Source organism: Eretmochelys imbricata, chromosome 2 (genome assembly GCF_965152235.1).
Source record: "Eretmochelys imbricata isolate rEreImb1 chromosome 2, rEreImb1.hap1, whole genome shotgun sequence".
In the NCBI taxonomy this organism is placed as follows: domain Eukaryota; kingdom Metazoa; phylum Chordata; order Testudines; family Cheloniidae; genus Eretmochelys; species Eretmochelys imbricata.
The window spans coordinates 116,959,417-116,978,368 of record NC_135573.1 but is presented as its reverse complement, the minus strand read 5'-3'; the positions used below and the strand labels follow the sequence as shown (position 1 = coordinate 116,978,368).

The window sequence follows — 18,952 nt, the reverse complement described above, 5'->3', positions numbered from 1 at the left end:
AGTTTCCTCATCAGAGTGTTGTTCTTTTAAGACTTCTAAAAGCATGCTCCACATCTCGTCCCTCTCAGATTTTGGTGGCACTTCAGATTCTTAAACCTTGGGTCAAGTGCTGTAGCTATTTTTAGAAATCTCACATCTTCTTTGTGTTTTGTCAAATCTGCTGTGAAAGTGTTCTTAAAATGAACAACATGTGCTGGGTCATCATCCGAGACCGCTATAACATGAAATATATGCAGAATGCGGGTAAAACAGAGCAGGGGACATACAATTCTCCCCACAAGGAGTACAGTCACAAATGTAATTGACACATTATTTTCTTAATGAGCATCATGAGCATGGAAGCATGTCCTCTCAAATGGTGGCCAAAGCATGATGGGGCATATGAATGTTTAACATATGTGGCATGTAAATACCTTGCAACCCTGGCTACAAAAGTGCCATGTGAACACCCATTCTCACTTTCAGGTGACATTGTAAACAAGAAGCAGGCAGCAGTATCTCCTGTCAATGTAAACAAACTTGTTTGTCTTAGCGATTGACAGAATAAGTAGGACTGAGAGGACTTGTAGGCTCTAAAGTTTTACACTGTTTTGTTTTTGAGTGCAGTTCTGTAACAAAAAAAAATGCATTTGTAAGTTACACTTTCACGATAAAGAGATTGCACTGCAGTACTTGTATGAGGTGAATTGAAAAATACTATTTCTTTTATCGCTTTTAGAGTGCATATATTTGTAATAAAAATAATAATATAAAGTGAGCAGTGTACACTTTGTATTCTGTGTTGTAATTGAAATCAATACTGAAAATGTAGAAAAACATCCAAAATATTTAATAAATTTCAATTGGTGTTCTATTGTAATAAGTGCGATTAATCGCGATTAATTTTTTTAATCGTGATTAATTTTTTTTTAGTTAATCGCATGAGTTAACTGTGATTAATTGACAGACCTAGTATATACCTTAAGGCTCTGACATGTCTTTAATCTACTTGCCTAAGTAGTGCCTTACTGTCCACACTGCTATTGAGACCCAGGCTGCAGGGGCATGCACAGGATGTACTCTACATGCTGCTGTAAGGAGTGTGCAGGATAGACATAACCATAGTAATTCAAATCTGACCCGCAATTGCAAATCTAGGGGAAACTTCCTATGGCACAAAATTGGATTCACAATAGTTTATGTGAGCAGTTCAGGGCCGTCCATTTATACCTAATCCTCAAATTATATATCATATATTCAAGGATGAGCAGAAGAAATTTGTAATTAGAGCAGCAAAAATGTGTATAACCCCAACATCTTAAATGCACTGCTCAGTTAGCAAAAAGCTGTAATGGGTGAAATGCATTACTTCAGCCAGGGAAGTTTTCAGCTTGACTGAATACACTGTATAGCCCTATACGTAGAGCCTGAACCTGAGCTGAGCTCTCATTGCTAACTTAGACCAAGAAAAGCTATGGGAGCTCAGCACCTCCTGAAATCAGGCTCATGGTATTCGGATCTAAGATTACTAAAGGCACATGGTTTACCTAAGTATGTAAAAAACCTCTTCATCCTGTAGTGTGGTGAGAGCTTGAATTGAAAGCACTCATCATATTGCAGGGTCAGGCCCTAGAAGTAATGTAACTGAATTAATAAAGTCTGATGGGTGATTAGTCATACATCTAAAGTGGGAGATTCGTATGAGAGAATCCAATGACTTTTAAAGCCAGCAGCTCCAGAACCTCTCTCTAGCTTGACTGATATATACATACTTGTCCTGAAACAGCAGACTATGAAAACCAGAAAGGTACAACAAAGCTGAACTCTTGTAACAAAAGGTGCTATCCAGGAAGGACACAAATATTTCACTTTTGTCTTTGAATGAATCTCATCCAGAAACACAGACATGTCTTCAAAACAATGAGCCAGAAAGCTGCTAGTGAAACAGACAAATCTTGTCTTCTAATCAGTGTAAAAACACTCCCATATATTCAGGTCATTCTTTTCTCATTTTAAATGGTGTATTTCACCCAAAGGTTATCTATTAACCAAGCAAGTCAGCCTATGAGATCTTCATACCACTGCTCACTTTGCTAATCAAGGATTATATTTAAGATGCTGAGTTTTTATACACATTGGTTGATCCATTTCACACATTTCTTTTTTCAGGGTACAAAGGAAGGAGGGGCATTTTATCTCATTTGCTTGCACAAGCACGCCAGAGAAAAATAAGTGTAATAGTCAAAACTATTTAGAAACATGTGACCATAAACAAATAGAGATCAAAATGAAATCACACCCTTGGATGTGCAGAAAACTGAACCTGTCACAGTCATCAAGGGCTGTGACTTGAAAAAATACAAAGCAATATCCAAACAGGTAAAAAGGGTCATTGGCTGCATATATAGAATGGAGTACGTGTAAGTAACAGACCAAAAGAGGTAGCATACTCAGCACAAAGTTATCCAGGAAACTCTGGGATCAGCTGCTTACGTGTTGTTGTACTGTTGTGGATTCATAATGGATCTGTGTACTTGCATAGTATTAGGAGTTTCTTTCCCCCATGGCAGAGCCTTATGAGTTGCCCATAGACAGTCATAGCTTCCAAGGTCAGAAGGGACCATTGTGATGATATAGACCAGTGGTTTTCATTTGGAGGCACCGACCCCTTTGAAAATCTTAGACTTACCTGTAGATCCCTAGGGGTCTGCGGACCACAGGTTGAAAACCACGGATCTAGACTGACCTCTTGTGTAAAAGATTGTCAGCAATGGACAATCCACCCCAACCGTGGGTAAGTTGCTCCAAAGGTTAATTAGTCTCTCTGTTAAAAATTTACATATTGTTTCAAATCAATTTGTCCAGCTTCAACTTCCAACCACTTTGTCTGCTAGATTGAAGAGCCCATTAATAAATATTTGTTCCCTGTGTAGGTACCTTTATACTGTAATCTGGTTACCCCTTAACCTTTTCTTTGTTAAACTAATCTGATTGAACTCTTTGAGTCTATCCCTATAAAGGCAATTTTTCTAATACTTTAATCATTCTTGCAGTTCTTTTCTGAACCCTCTCCAATTTATCAGCATCCTTTGGGTGTCAACATTATAAGAACTAGACACAGGATTCCAGCAGTGATATTACCAGTCCCAAATGCAGAGGTAAAATAACTTCTCTGCTCCTACCTGAGATTCCCCTGTTTATGCATCCAAGGATCACGTTAGCCCTTTTGGCCACAGCATTGCAGTGGGAGCTCATGTTCAGCTGATTAGTCACCACAACCCCCAGATCTTTCTCAGAGCTGCTGCTACCCAGAATGGAGTCCCCCATTGTGTAAGTATGGCCCAGATCAGTGATACTCAGACTGAGGCTTGCAAGCTGCAAGTAGCTCTTTAATGTGTCTCCTGCAGCTCTTTGCAGCACATGATATTAAAACCCTGTTGTTAGAATATAGATATTCAGGCCTGCATGTAAAGGCCTATACCCTAAGAATGTAGGTATATGTTTATCATTTAGCTAGTAACAGAGGTATACAAGAAAGAATCTGTGTAAGGGCCTTCTCTCACTGTGACAGTCTGAGGCCCTGTTCTTAGGCTAAGGCCTTTGGCTAAGCAGCAGAGGCAGCCATACTCTGGGAAGCGAACGGTCACATCCTCACATTCCAAACTAGTCAATCTGGGGCTGTTAGGAAGGTGATCCAATCTATCACCTCCCGAGAAAGGGAAGAGCCTAGAAGATGTAAAAGGAAATGTAGGTTGATAGTTTTCTGCCTGGTAAGAACTTACTTATCAATAGACACAGCTGGGAAACCCTTAAGTCTTTATAGATGTAGTTGTGAAATCCTCACTTCTGTATTGTTTTGTCATTATAGTTCCCCCTTTGCTATTGTTTATTGGCATGGTCTCTGCCTGGTTCTGTGATTGTTTCTGTCTGCTGTATAATTAATTTTACTGGGTGTAAACTAATTAAGGAGGTGGGATATAATTGGTTAGCTAATCATGTTACAATATGTTAGGATTGGTTAGGTAAATTTCAGTAGAATGATTGGTTAAGGTATAGCTAAGAATATTACTATATAAATTAGGGGCAAACAGGAAGTAAGTTGGGATTCGAAAATAAGGAAAAAGGAACTTGGATTTAAGCTTGCTGGAAGTTCACCCCAATAAACATTGAATTGTTTGCACCTTCAGACTTCGGGTATTGTTGCTCTCTGTTCATGCGAGGAGGACCAGGGAAGTGGGAGAGTGAAGGAATAAGTTCTCTAACACCTGTGTGTTAATTATTAACCCATCTAAGTTATTAACCAATCAGGGTGCTTTTATTATGTTGTAAACCAATTGTAGTTGATAAAATAATAATACTTGGTTAGTCATTTTGCTGTGAGAATGAGAGAGAGAAAATGAAACAATGAATTTACACTGCTGTGGCTCTTTTGGGTAATGTGACCGCTAATTTGGCTTCTGAACCACTAAGGTCTGAGTATCACTGGCCTAAATCCTTTGTTCCTAGATGTACACATTTACATTTAGCCAGATTTAAGAACATACCATTTTCTTGCACCTAGCTTACCAAGAGATCCAGATTGTTCTGTGTCATTGACCTGTCCTCTTCATTATTTATCACTCCCTGAATGCTGATGACTGCTTCTGAAGGCAACAGCTTCGGCATTTCATTGTAGTTTGCAGCATGTCCTACTGCTTTCCTCCGATGATCTATTTTTATCTGATTTTTGTCTCTTTGGTCATATTCCACAGGTGTAGATAGCACAATAGCAGCGAGTTCCTATAAGGCTGGCTAAGCACGGGACATGAAATATGTGTGCATTCATCATGAGGATCTCCTCGATGACTTGAGTTCTTAGGAGGATTTTGCATTGGGTTTGGCTCAGGATGATTGGGGGATGGCTGTCATCTTGACCAACACACGACACATTGAACCAGAGATGTCCAGGACTAAAAGCACGAACAGCTACAACTTGAGCTAAAGCTCCCTAGCTGGGGCTGTAACAGACTCATACCACCTACGAATCAGGCATGGAGGGGGATCTGTTAACATCCACTCAGCAGTGAGTTACAGTTGCATGCCTACATCAGGCTGTGACGCCTCCCACTTTTCTCCTGGCTGTGCACCTACCTTCTCCATGGAGCATCTTCTTACTGTGCAGTTTTAAGCAACACAACTCTACACCGTTTTTCAGTAGAGTTCATGGTGCTGTAGCATCCCACCCTAGCTAGGGGCGGATTTACCATGAAACACACAGTGCCCTGGCACGGTTCCCCCAGGGCTGGGCACTCGGGCAGCTCAGCACCGGCGCACCCAGGGGGTAGACGCTGTGGCGGGCAGGAGAGCAGGGAGGGAGGCTCACCCGCAGCCTCAGGGGAGCAGGCGGGAGGTGCGGGTGGCGGGAGAGCTGCAAACGTCGGCCGGAGGACTCAGGAGTAGCGCCGCGCAGCCAGCCGGAGAGAAGCGACGCTTTGAAAGGGAAACTCCCGCTTCTCCCCGGCTGCCCCCGCTCCCCCCGAGTCCTCCAGCGCCTGCTCGCGGGGCCGGATTCGGAAAGGGGGCGGGGCTTTAGGGGCTGCAGCCCGGGGCTCCAGGGCCCACTTAGCGCTGGGCTGCAGCCCCTAAAGCCCTTGCGTTCCTGGTGCGGGGAGGGGGGGAGGCATCTCCGAGACTCGTGGCCAATAGGAGCTGCGGGGGGCGGTGCCTGCGGGGCAAGCACAGGGCCGCAAGGAGCCACCTGAGCTCCCCGCACCTGCACCAAATGGGAGCTGCCCCAGCTAAGTGCTCCGCACCCCAACCCCCTGCCCCAGCCCTGAGCCCCCTCCCACACCCTAACTTCTGGCCACAACTCCCAGCCCCAGCCCACTCCCACACCCTAACTCCCACCCTAACCCTGCACCACCAGCCCCAGCCCACTCCCATGCCCTAACTCCCATCCAGACCCTGCACCCCAACCCTGAGTCCCCTCCCGCACCATAACTCCCACCCAGACCCCCAGCCCACTCCTGCACCCTAACTCCCTCCCAGATCCTGCACCCCCAGCCCTGAGCCCCAGGAGGAGAATGCAGAAAAAAAAGAAAAGATAATGGGAGGGGGGGAAGATAAGAGAGAATGCTCCCCCCATTGGGGAGGGCCAAAAATGAAGCTAAGCACAGGGCCCCACTAACTCTAAATCCCCACTGGTCCTAGCTCCTTCTCTTCCCTCCTTTTTAGTCCTAATTCCATTTAACTAATGTCACTTTACTCAGGATTAATCATGCATCTTCCTAAACAATACATAAACTAATCATTGCCTATGTTCTCTTGGACCAGAGGCAGGTAATGAACTTGGGCCAAATCACTCCATGTACAAAACAAAGTGCTGCAGAGTACTCTATTTATAATGCCAAACATTTATCACAAAGCACGATGCTCGTTATTTGACACTAAAGAAATGTATATAAATATTATGGGAAAGAGATTATATCTACCAAGAAGGAAGAGTTCCAGGACTGCATTAAAGCACTAGATATACCAGAAGTTTGAAGCCATTCTGGATCTGTCTATATTCCAAGTTTTATCATGTTGAGGCATAGTGCTCCTAAACTGTTTTGAAAAGATGCTGATCAGAACTTGCAACTCATTTGTACTCACTTCAAAAATGCCTGGAATATAGAATTCACTTTGTAAAATGCATATGTGAGCACAAATTCTGATTTTTATATGCACAAATGGAACACCAGGTTTTAAACATTTAGTTCTTTGCACCCTGAACCAATGCCCACTGAAATCAGTGGAAAGACTCACTGATCTCAGTGGGCTTTGAATCAGACACACAGAGAGAGTGATCAAGCAGCTATCCAAGCATCTTGGTACCTTTACCAAAAGTTAAAGTAAAGCCACCAGCTACTGCCCACTCAAACTAGAAAATAATCAACCACAAGTTAAAAAAATAAGAAGTCAAGTCCAGACAATAACCCCCTCCATCACAAACTTTATCACACCCCTGTCTCCCCAAAAGCCTGGGGAAACAGATGGGCCTTGTCTCAGAAGTATGAACATCTGAATATTGTACACCCCTCACCTGGGCACCAGGGATTAAAGAGTATGTAGGTGTCAGTCTCTGGGTTTCTCTTTGTCCGGAGGATGCCATAGGGAGTCAGGACAGCGACATAGAGTCGGAATTTCCCCACAATGCAGGTCGGAGCAGACATGATGGACAGCCTAATGGAACTGTCCTCCTTCCAGGTAATCTTGGCTCCCCATGTCCCGCTTTGCAGTTCTTCAACCAAAGGGATTGGGATGTAAGTGCCTTTGTTTTGCTGTGGATAACGACCTACAGTAATGGAAAGAGAGGAGGAACCTTCTGTGAATGTATTTGACAGCTTTGTAAATGCCTCAGTTTAAGTCTCTTATCATCTCCTTGTGCTCCCTCCTCCCACCCCTGTCATGTGTTTGCTGCATCCACCAGTTGTCTCCTCTTCAATTTATATGGGACTGTCTTTGTTATATGTTTGTACAGTCCTTAGCACGGCAGGGCCCTGGCCTGTAGGTATTACTGCCATATGGATAATAGATAACACCACATCTCAGCATTGTTTAGATATTGCATCACACTTCTCCTGAACTCCAAACTGATCCTTGCCCTAATAAATCGTAAGTCAGATCTCAGCAAGCTCTTATACAGATGAATGGAAAGCAAATGCACAGGGACAGACAAGTCTAATAATAGCAGAGTGAAAATATAGCATTTATGTACTTTGAAGTGGAGAATAGGGCATGTAACTGATTTTCCTTTCCAATTATTTGTATAATGCTGACGTAGAGAGAGTCCCAGATCTGAACACCCCTAAATTTTGGGATAACATAAATCTAGCTCTGGCTCTGAACTTTATAACACAGCCCAGCCTCTGCATTTCTACTATGCTTCCATCTGATGGATTGTTCAGGACCACATACATAGCCATTTTTGCCCTAAAGTCCAGGGATGCAGCAAACCAGATACCTTATATAGTCTGGTTTCAGAGTAGCAGCCGTGTTAGTCTATATTCGCAAAAAGAAAAGGAGTACTTGTGGCACTTTAGAGACTATTTAAATTTGTTAATCTCTAAGGTGCCACAAGCACTCCTTTTCTTTTTGCTTATATATTCTGTTTATTGGGGCATGCAACAGAAGTAAGAGACCTACTAAAGAAAAAGGAATTAGAAAGAAAAAACAAAACTCGATAGCAAACATAGGAAGATGAAGTGCAGGACATCTTAAAAAGGCCATTAAAAATTAAGGTGTAGAGGGATAAGAGATGACAGTCTTGTGGCTACTAACAATTGGGATCTGAATGTAGGATTGCCCTTTAAACTGGTGGTGGATTTGATCCTTCTTCCCTCTACAGCAGGTATTTTTCTCCTACTTTTGATGTACAGTAATTGTATAAACAACACCAAACGACAGCAAAATTGGATTATTCAGTAGACATCTCTAGCAACGTCCAAACCACCTAATTCTGAAGAGTAGGGTAAATTGCTTGGTTTATTCAATTAAAAAGATAAGAGGAAAGTCTGAACTTTGTGCTGCTGAAAGTTGCCCAGCTGACCGCCCATTAAACTAAGGGGCAGACTTTTAAAGGTGTTTAGGTGCCTATGTGCTTTTGGAAATTCCACCAGGTGCCTAACTGTATCTTTAGGCACCTATATGTCTTTTAAAAATATCTGGCCCACGTTTGTCCATAGAACGGATATAGCAGTACAAGCTCCCTCACAGTGCCCTGAGATGTGCCTCATCCTTGATCTAAAGGGCCCTCTAGAGATGGGAGTAGACATCAGTCCCTGGGCCCTCTGAGATTTCCAAAACGGTGCTACTGTGTGATGATATTTTTTATGAGGTAGGCATATGTCCACTTAAAACTGAGCTGTGGCTACAAATAGAGAGAGAAACAATTGTTATATGGTAATGCCTTTGTTCACTGGCCAAATTCAAACTAGTGACCTAACACTAAGGTTACCATATGTCCGTATTTTCCCAGACATGTCTGGCTTTTTAGTTCTTAAATCGCCGTCCAGGAGGAATTTTTAAATATCTAAAAACATCTGGGATTTTGCCACATCGGTTGGGATGCGCTTTGTCCCGATATCAGGGACCGCTCACCTCACCGTGTGCACCAAAGTCCTGGGGCTGGCAGTGCTTCCTGGGGTAGCTCCCAGCACTCGCCCGCCGGCAGGAGCCTGCAGTGTGGGCAGCTCCTGGGCACAGAGGCAGAGGGGGTCTCCACGTGCTGCACCAACTCCCTCCTACCCAATCAGAACTGCAGGGAGGGGTTTGCAGGCATCGGCAGTGGGTAGAGAGCCCTCCGCCCCCACCCCCAACCCGACCTGACCCTAGATAGGATCCAGAGGGACCTACTGGATGCTTCCTAGGAGCCACCCCAGGTAAGCACCCCCGGGACTCCCCACCTCGCCCCCCGGCAGGTCCCTCTGACTCTTAGGGTCGGGGGGTGGGGGCGGAGGGCTGTCTGCACGCTGCCGGCACGTGCAAGCCCCGGTCCGCGGCTCCGGCAGCTCCCATTTGTGCTTTTCCCGGCCAATGGGGGCCATGGACCTCGCGCTTGCGGCAGGCACAACACGTGGAGACCCCTCGGCTGCCCCTGATCCTAGGAGCCAGAGGGACCTGCGGCAGGAGGGGTGAGTAGGTGAGTGGGGTGGGGTGAAGAGGCAAGCGGTGAGCCAGCAGTGGGTTGGGGGGTGAAAAGGCCAGCAGTGGGGGTTGAAGAGGCGAGCGGCGAGGGAACCAGCAGCGGTGGGTGGGTGGGGGTGAGGAAGGATGCAGCAAGCCAGCGGCAGGCCAGGCGGTGAGGAGGGGTGCAGTGGTGGGGCCGAGCAGAGAGGGGGTGGGACCTGGGGCAGAGTGGGGGTGGAGCGTGGGGCAGAGTGGGGGCAGAGCGGGAGTGGACTGTGGGCGGGGCCGACAGCACCCCAGTGTGTCCCGATATTTTACTGTTGTGATCTGGTCACCCTATGGGTACGTTCCCAGCCACGTCCCCTGTGTCAGCAGCCCAGAGTGGGGTGACTTAAGATCCACTCCCAGGACTCTGCCAGCCAAGGAAGAGGAATCCCTCAGTCGCCAGCTAAACTGGATGCTTCACTAGCACAAAGTGGCCTGAACATGCAGCAGAATTGGGCCTCGTATTTAAGCATTGTTAAGTTGTCTCATTTTTCCATAGTGGCGATAGTGCAACGTCGACAATTTCAGTATCTTTTCTGAGTTCATACTGTGCATGGTAGTATTTCCTCAAGAGCTCTTTATTTGATATTTTATTTTACTACCCCCAAACACAATGCCAAAACGAAAGTGTAAATCCACTGCAGAACTAAAGATGAAATTCCTGTGTTCTCGAAGTGGTAGAGAAGAATGGGAAGCTGAGTGCTTGGTATGTAGACCTGGTACTTGCATTTCTGTGAAAAATACAGGCGCTAATGATTTACAAACTCATGTGGACTCAGACAAGCACAAAAAAGCAGTTCAAGGAGAGAGCTCATCAACAAAAATTGACCGATTATTTTTTAAAACCAGGCAGCGAATCAGAGGATGCTGTTACTGAAGCAGAGGGTGCTTTTGCATTTCACACTATTAAGCATCGTAATAGCTTTAAGTCAATGGATTGCACATCTGTCTTGTTGAAGAAGACATTCCCTGATTCTGAAGTAGCACAGAAATTTTCAAGTGCTAGAACCAAGACAGAAGCAATTGTTCTCTCTGTGCTTGCACCGCATTCTGTTGATGTTGTTCTGAAAATGTTTGAAGAAAATGACGTAGCTTACTGTGGAGTTGCTACAGAGGAAGCAATCACAGGTTCAGGGAAAATATTTCCAGTAATTATTCAGTATTTTGACTGGAAGAATGGTAGTTTGCAGTCAAAATTGATTGAGGTCCAGAACACACCTAATGAGTCTGCCAACACGATTGCTCATTACGTAAAACAAACATTTGAAAAAAATGGTTTGTTTGAGACGTGTATTGCATTTACAGGTGACAACTGCAATACAATGTTTGGAAGACTCCAGCATGATGAAGATGGAAAGAATGTGTTTGCAAACTTCAAGAAGTTGTTGCAGAAGAGAACATTAATTGGTGTGGGTTGCCCAGCACACATTTTGAACAACTGTGTACACCATGCAGCAGAAAGAATGAACGTTGACATTAAGAACATTTTTAAAATTTACCAGTACTTTCATATCTACGCTGTCCGAACTGAGCGACTGAAGGAGTACTGTGAGTTTGTTGATGTTGAATACAGAAAGCTGCTTTCTCATAGCAAGACACGATGGCTGTCATTACTTCCAGGCATTACAAGGCTGATACAGATGTTTCCAGCCTTGAAGTCGTTCTTTCTGTCACAGGACAAACCACCCACAGTGCTTAAGACATTTTTTTGAGTATGAATTAAGTGAGATTTACCTTTGGCACATGCATTCACTCATGAGTGTATTCCAAACTTACATCTAAGAAATCGAAAGGGAAAGCAATTCTGTCGTGGAAGTGCTGAAAAGTTTGAACTCGGTTCACACTATCCTTCTTGAATGCAAGACTCACAACTTTATGTTCCTGAAAGTTAAGGGACTACTGGCACAAAAGCGCATGGAAGGAATTGATGAAGAGTGTGACAAATTCTGTGCTGAAGCAGATAATATGTACAGCAGATGCTTAGAATATTTGAAGAAATGGCTTAGACCCCTGGAAGACTTCTCTTGTTTCAGGTTGATTACCCTGAGTGAGGCACCAAATTAGAGTGATGTGGAACCTTGTATCAGGTACCTGATCAATAAGGGGGTGCAAATTGATGACGTGAAGTGTTTTGATCAGGTCAGCAACCTGAAGAAGTTTACAGAAAGTTGCAACAGTGATGAAGAGTTCAGTAATTTGCTAGCACACCAGAAGTGGACCAAATATTTTGAGAAATCCAAAAACACTGAGTATCATTCAGAACTGTTAAAGATTGCACAGTTTTTCTTTGCTATTCCTTCTCACAATGCAAATGTAGAGTGAATTTTTTCACTGATGCAAAGCCAGTAGACAAAGGAAAGGAACAACTTGAATGTTGAGTCGTTGAAAGGAATTCTACTTGTACAATACAACTTCAGACAAACTTCTTGTAAAGACTTTCATGCCTTCTTAAAGAGCAATCAGCCACTGCTGAGAAAAATGCGATCTACAGAGAAGTATGTGTGGGCACATGAGGAGAAAGAAAACTGAAGAACTGGTGAAAGGAAAGGACTCACTACATATAAAGAAGTACAGTAAACTTTAAATAATTAAACTTCACTTTTGAGGCCATATCACTTTTTCTTATATATACTCAATATAGACAACATGTAGGGCACAGCATACATAACAGTATAATAACACATTAATACAACGCGAGTTGGTAGATACTGGGTGCAAATACCCCACCCCCCACCACCGTGGAATGTCCGCTTTTTTGAGTGTTCAAATATGGTAACCCTACCTAACACTGATATTCCCCACACCCTCCTAACAATCCCTTGCACTGTCTAGTCCTCATTTTCTTAGTGTATGTCTACACAGCCAATGTTAAAGCGCGGCCACAGCATCGCTTTAACATTGGCTGTGTAGTCGCAGCTCCAGCGCTGGGAGAGAGCTCTCCCGGCGCTGTAATAAAACCACCTCCATGAGGGGAATAGCTCCCAGCGCTGTGTACACTGCCACTTTACAGCGCTGAAACTTGCATCGCTCCGGGGGGTGTCTTTTCACACCCTGAGCTAAGAAAGTTTCAGTGCTGTAAGTGGCAGTGTAGACAAGGCTGTTGTCACATTTGTCTAAAGACACCTGACCACGATGGAATTGTTCTTAGTCACCGGTTGTGTCCCCTTTGCTAACACTGCCATCAAAGTTGCTAATTATGGTGGTTTCCATAATGTGGAAATCTGTCCACTGGAACCTGGATTAACAGCAAATTCATGTCATACGATTCACCCTGTGTCCATAGATAGTGACAAATTTTAGTGACCAGAGACCTGAATTGATTCAAGCCAACAACCTTGATGAGACTGGCTCTATTTTATATCCTTTTACCAGTATACTTAAGGGTGTGGCTACACTGCAATTAAAAACCCAGGGCTGGCCCCTGCCAACTGACTCAGAACTGTGGGGCATGGGCTAAGGGGCTATTTAATTGCAATATAGATGTTGAGGCTCAGGCTGGAGCCCAGGCTGTAGGACCCTGCAAGGTGGGAGGGTCCCAGAGCTTGGGCTGCGGCCCCAGCCCGAACATCTGTACTGCAATTCAACAGCCCCTTAGCCCGAGCTCCACAAGCCCAACTCAGCTGGCATGGGCCAATGTCTAATTGCAATGCAGACATACCCTTAGCCATCTCATACCTGGCAGCGTATTGCTTTATTAAATGTAAACAAGTAGCATAAAAGAATTGCCTACTAAACATTGCATTCCTCTGGTAATTTTTAAATTACAGCTTTTGTCATTATCTTTTATCTCTGGAAGGTGTTGTTCCCAACTTTATGCCCTTTCTGGCACTACATGTTTTAAATCTAAGGTTATGTTTAATGGCATCAAACACTGTCCGCCAGTCTAATAAATGAACTGTAGTCCCATCTGGTTGTAAAGCATGTCTTTGATGTCTACTCTTCGACAAATGAGGAGAGCTCCTCAGAACAGTAATGCGTCAAGGAAAAGGGCAATCCTATTCACTAGCTTCAGAGTTAAGGAGAATTTATGCAGAAGCTTTTGCACTTGATCTCCCCCCCTCCCCCCCAAACCATATATATAAGTGTACAAGAGAATGAAGGTGTGAGGGAAAAAAGAAGTTGTGCAAATCGAAAGTGATGAATGGGTTCACTTTGACTTTGTGTAAGATTTCTTTTGCCAGATAAAGGCCTAATGTTAAATGTGAATTGATATAGTAATACAAAGGTGCAGGACAGAACTCAGTGACAATGACTTTTTTTGGCCTGTTAGGCTTTTAGTTATTCTTCATCATTAGGTAAGATTTTCCCCACTTCCCCTCTTTTTTGGCATGATTATCATTCAATTATTAAATGCACAACACTGCCATCTGCAAGAATTTCCCTGAAATATTGCTAACACATCTACCTAAAATGCTTATATGGCCCTCATCACTATAGTATCTGAGCACCTCATACTCCTTTTATCCCATTAGTCATATTTGAGCCCTTAAAAATGTTACCTACTGCAATTTGTAGGTGGAGAAACTGGATGAATTTGAAAGTTCAAGAGGAGAAACTTGTTTGAGGAAGGTCAGGTGTTACAAGTGGTTTAAGCAGATAGAAGGAAGGGTTATAGATGTGTGAGAGATGAGAACAGGAGAAGTCCAGAATGGTGGCAGAAAGTTCTGGATGGGGGTAATGAAGGAGGCCCCTATTGCTGGGAGTCAGTCAAGATTTGTTAGAGAAGAAGCAAGAAGGTTCAGGAGTGGAGATGGCAGAGACTGCCAAGCAAGGGATACTGGGAAGGTTCCAGAGTTGGGAGTGGTCAGGGTGCCTGTCCTGAGTGAAAAAGTTGGGGTTGGTTTGTCATCATTTGCAATTAACTGAGGGTTTGTGGGAACTGACAGAGTGATTCTGATGGATTATGCAATACATATTATGCATTCAGTCTTCAATACACATTTGCATACTATTTTTTCCACAGGATCTGGCCTCATTCCATGCACAGGATGGATGATGCTCACTTCATGGTATTTTACTTTCTCCTCATTATTCAGTGTGTGGCCACAGGCCTTATTTACTTCACACTACTCATACCCTGCTTTGAAGACAGAATTATTGATTTCCTCATGCACTTTTCTATGGCACTCATTACTATAGCATCTGAGAGCTTTACAAACATTAATGAATGTTCACAAGACCATTTTGAGGTCAGAGGTTATTATGCCCATGTTACAGAAGGAGAACTGAGGCACGGAGATTAAGGTCAAAAGTATCCATTAATTTTGGGTGCCCAAATTGGGACCTAATTTTCAAAGAACTTACTATGTAGCATTTTCTAAGTTCAAAGCACAGCTCCTATTGACTGCAGTTGCGAGTGCTCAGCACTTTCAACAAATCAGACCATACAGTTTCAACTCAGGCATCCGGAAAATGAGGAACACCCAGTTAGTGACCACCTGTGAAAAGTTTGATTTAAGTGGCTTGCCTAGCATCACAGAGGAACTCTGTAGCAGAGGCAGGGATAGAATCCAAGTCTCCAGGGTGGCTTTCAACTGCCTTAACCGTGAGACCATCCTTTCTTTTCCTGCAGTCCCCTGCCTCATTCACTACACATCTTCCAACTTCTGAAACAAATGGGGATAGGAGGGGGGAAAGAGGATTAATTATGTAATTAAAGTCTGTATCATAATACAAGGGGGCCAAAGGTTGCCCTGGCAACCTTAGTTCTGTCATATTTTAACTTTTCAGTACTTGTCTTTGTAACCTTAATGTTCTTTTAACGTATTTTGTGTGTAAATTCTTAGGGGTTTTTTTTTGTTTGTTTGTTTGTTTTTAAAGAATCTAGCAAACGAACACCACACCCAAAAATTCCATCATGTTGACACTCACACTGGTCATCGGCAGGGCTGGAAGCTTTAAAGCCACCACACAAACCTCCACCTCTTGAGCTAATGGAATAACTGATAGCAATAGCAGGTAGTCATCCTCCAGATGGATCAGCACTAGATGGGGGTGAGCGTTTGGCAGTGGATGTCACAGATATTTGCTGACTTAGAGGAATGGTGAGACTCAGGGATCTTTGACTCCATTCCAGGATCTGGAGGGAGTTTGCTCCAAAGAACACAAACTCTTCTGCCCACACCCCCTAAATTGTGACCCCCTTCTGCCCCATCCCCTCCTATCTGACCTTATCCTGGTCCTGTCCCTTTTCCACCCATGGTTTTTCATCCCAGTCTCCTTGCTCAGTTATTCCTGGTCCTGCCTTCCTCTGTTCCTCCTCTCCACTAATTTCCAGTCCCAATCTCTCTCCCTGGACAACTCGTCCAATCTTCGAGTCCCTCACTCCTGTCACAGAGTCTTTGTCCAGCCAGTCCCAGTCTTCTCATCTGTTCTCAGTGCCCAATTCCCCCTCTCCCCCCACACAACCATTTTCCTCCCTGGCTCCCATTCACAGTCACCTTGCCTAACCAGTCCCAGTGTCCTCTCCCCACAGGCTCCTTGTTCCAATCTACTTGCCCCCGATCCTGCAGATCAGGCGCTTCTCCCTTCTCCATTCAAATTAGACATCTTCTTCCTCTATGCTTTCTGGGCCCAGCAGGAGGTCATTGAGAGCACAGTAGAGACACTCCCAGCTCCCAGTTCAGATGGCCAGAATAGGCCTGACCTGGCCCATAGCAGTCCTGAGCTGCAGTTGCGGGGAAAGTCCTGGCTGGAGCATGCCAGTGGGGGTAGAATCTTCAGGGAATTAAGCTATTAAAATCTAAGTCTGAGCATGTCCAAACTATGATTCTTCAAAGGCTTAAAACTTGGGCAAATTTGGCAAAAGGCACATCCCTGACAAATTTAAAGTCTCTGCTCCAAAGCATAGGGGCACCAAAGCTTCGCAAAAAAAAAAGGTCACCAAACTATTTTAACCCGGGCAAAAAAACCCAAGTATTTCTCTCTAACCTCATTCTCAGAAACGGCCAAACCATTTTGACTGATATTTTCCAAAACAATTCAGCCTGAGGTGGATACCCACCGAGCATGCAAAATTTCAGCACAAATGGTTAAAATTTGCAATGTTATAAACAACTAATAACAGGATCTTATAATGGGAAGTGTCAGGCAACCTTAATAATAGGTGAAGCCACCAGCTTTGCCTATCATAGAATATTTTTACCCTTAATATTTTAAAAAAGTGAATTTGAGGGTTTGTGAAAAGCCAGATTGATCACACTGGAAGCTAAAATTGTTTATGTACAAAACAACCAGTGGTACTACTAGCTCCATCATCACACAGTCCCACCAACATGCCTCAGGGATCGCCTCTGGATGTGAGAGGCAAGAGGAGTTCAGTCTCCAGGCTCATTCGGTCCTTGCCCTTTCTGTGGCCTGAGACTGACAACAGGAGTGTCAGCGATGGCACTTTCTGTGATGCGAACATCTGCCTACTAGGGACTGGTCTGAAACCATCAACACATTTTACACAGGGCACCAAAGGGACACCAGGAGGCAATAACTTTTGGTCACTATTGATCTGGTCTGAATTTAAAACAAGACTTCTAAACATGAAAGGCTCACTCATTAGTTATTACCTAGAACCATCCAGTTCCCTCCTAACAGTGTTTTGAAGAATGTTTATGGAGTAAGTAACTCATCGTAATGCCCCAGCATAATCCCTCATTATAAGGAAAGTGACTCACTTTGGAGCCAGCGTTGTCTCACTTCACTCACAGAACTCAGAAGGGACTACTCCTCTGAAGGCAAGTGGGATGTGGCCTATATTTGTACATTCAGGTCTCAGTTGTGTGTGGCTCATACAGGCTCATGGGGTAGGATGGGGGGAGGAGAAGGGCATTGTTTGCCACTCCTATGTAGTAGGGTAAATAATGCAGGTGGGTGGCCATGACTCCGCTCAGTGTTCTCACCCCATTCTGATACATGTTCTTTGGGACAGTTAGTATGGACAAAAAGAAAAGGAGGACTTGTGGCACCTTAGAGACTAACACATTTATCTGAGCATAAGCTTTCGTGAGCTACAGCTCACTTCATCGGATGCATTCAGTGGAAAATACAGTGGGGAGATTTATATACACAGAGAACATGAAACAATGGGTGTTACCATACACACTGTAAGGAGAGTGATCAGGTAAAATGAGCTATTACCAGCAGGAGAGCGGGGGGGTGGGTGGGGAGAATAAACATGGGGAAATAGTTTTACTTTGTGTAATGACCCATCCACTCCCAGCCTTTATTCAAGCCTAAGTTAATTGTATCCAGTTTGCAAATTAATTCCAATTCCCCATGTTTGCAATTAATTCCAATTCCCCATGTTTATTCCCCCACGCTGTTCCTCAGACGTTCTTGTCAACTGCTGGAAATGGCCCACTTTGATTATCACTATAAAAGGTTTCCCACCCCCACCCCCACCTCCTGCTGGTAATAGCTCACCTTATCTGATTACTCTCCTTACAGTGTGTATGGTAACACCATTGTTTCATGTTCTCTGTGTATATAAATCTCCCCACTGTATTTTCCACTGAATGCATCCGATGAAGTGAGCTGTAGCTCTCGAAAGCTTATGCTCAAATAAATTTGTTAGTCTCTAAGGTGCCACAAGTCCTCCTTTTCTTTTTGTGGATACAGACTAACACGGCTGCTACTCTGAAACCCGTTAGTATGGACAGTAACCCTCTGCTCTGCGCTCTCCGGTGCTGGGAAACTAACTGTGCTTCTCCACCTCATGGATGTACAGACGTAGCGCTCATTAAACCCTCCCCCAAGTCTAGCTCACTTACATGAGGGAGGCATGAATTTGGCCCAGAGTTAACCGGGCCTGGGTATGCCAAACTGCCTAATTATTTGGAAGTAAACAAATACTTAAGAATGAAATCCTAACCCCTTTTGAAGTCAATGGGAGTTCTGCCATTCAGTGTGGCTGGGATTCCATCCTTACTGCTGGCTTGGGGCTTTCTCCTGCTGGTGTCCAATATCTTATTTAGTAACAGAACGTGCAGTAAGGTACTCCAAAAACAAGAGGAAAGGCACCTACAAAAACCACAGCCCAGCCTTTTGTACAGGGAGATAAACTCTCACCATCCATCATCACATCAACAACTGCTACAAGCATATTGATTTAGAAGTAAAAGAATAAACCAGTTAAATTAAAACAAAGACCTGTGGTCACCTACATATGTATCCCACATAGAAATTTGCTCTGTTTAAAGCATGTCTCAGTTGCTTGGAATATCAGCATTACCTCAAGGTCCTGTCAGTTACTATAGTATGCTAGGCTTAGTGCTGGATATAGTTGTAG

The 18,952-nt window shown here is 44.0% G+C and overlaps 1 protein-coding gene across 1 annotated transcript in view; it reads right to left on the bottom strand.

Annotated features, from left to right (window-relative positions):
* F13A1 (coagulation factor XIII A chain) overlaps window positions 1-18,952 on the bottom strand; it is an 88,708-nt gene that overhangs the window by 48,666 nt on the left and 21,090 nt on the right. The window contains exon 4 of the mRNA XM_077810680.1: window positions 7,043-7,294. Coding sequence (XP_077666806.1) covers window positions 7,043-7,294 — 252 coding nt within the window. The remainder of the gene's footprint in view (window positions 1-7,042; window positions 7,295-18,952) is intronic.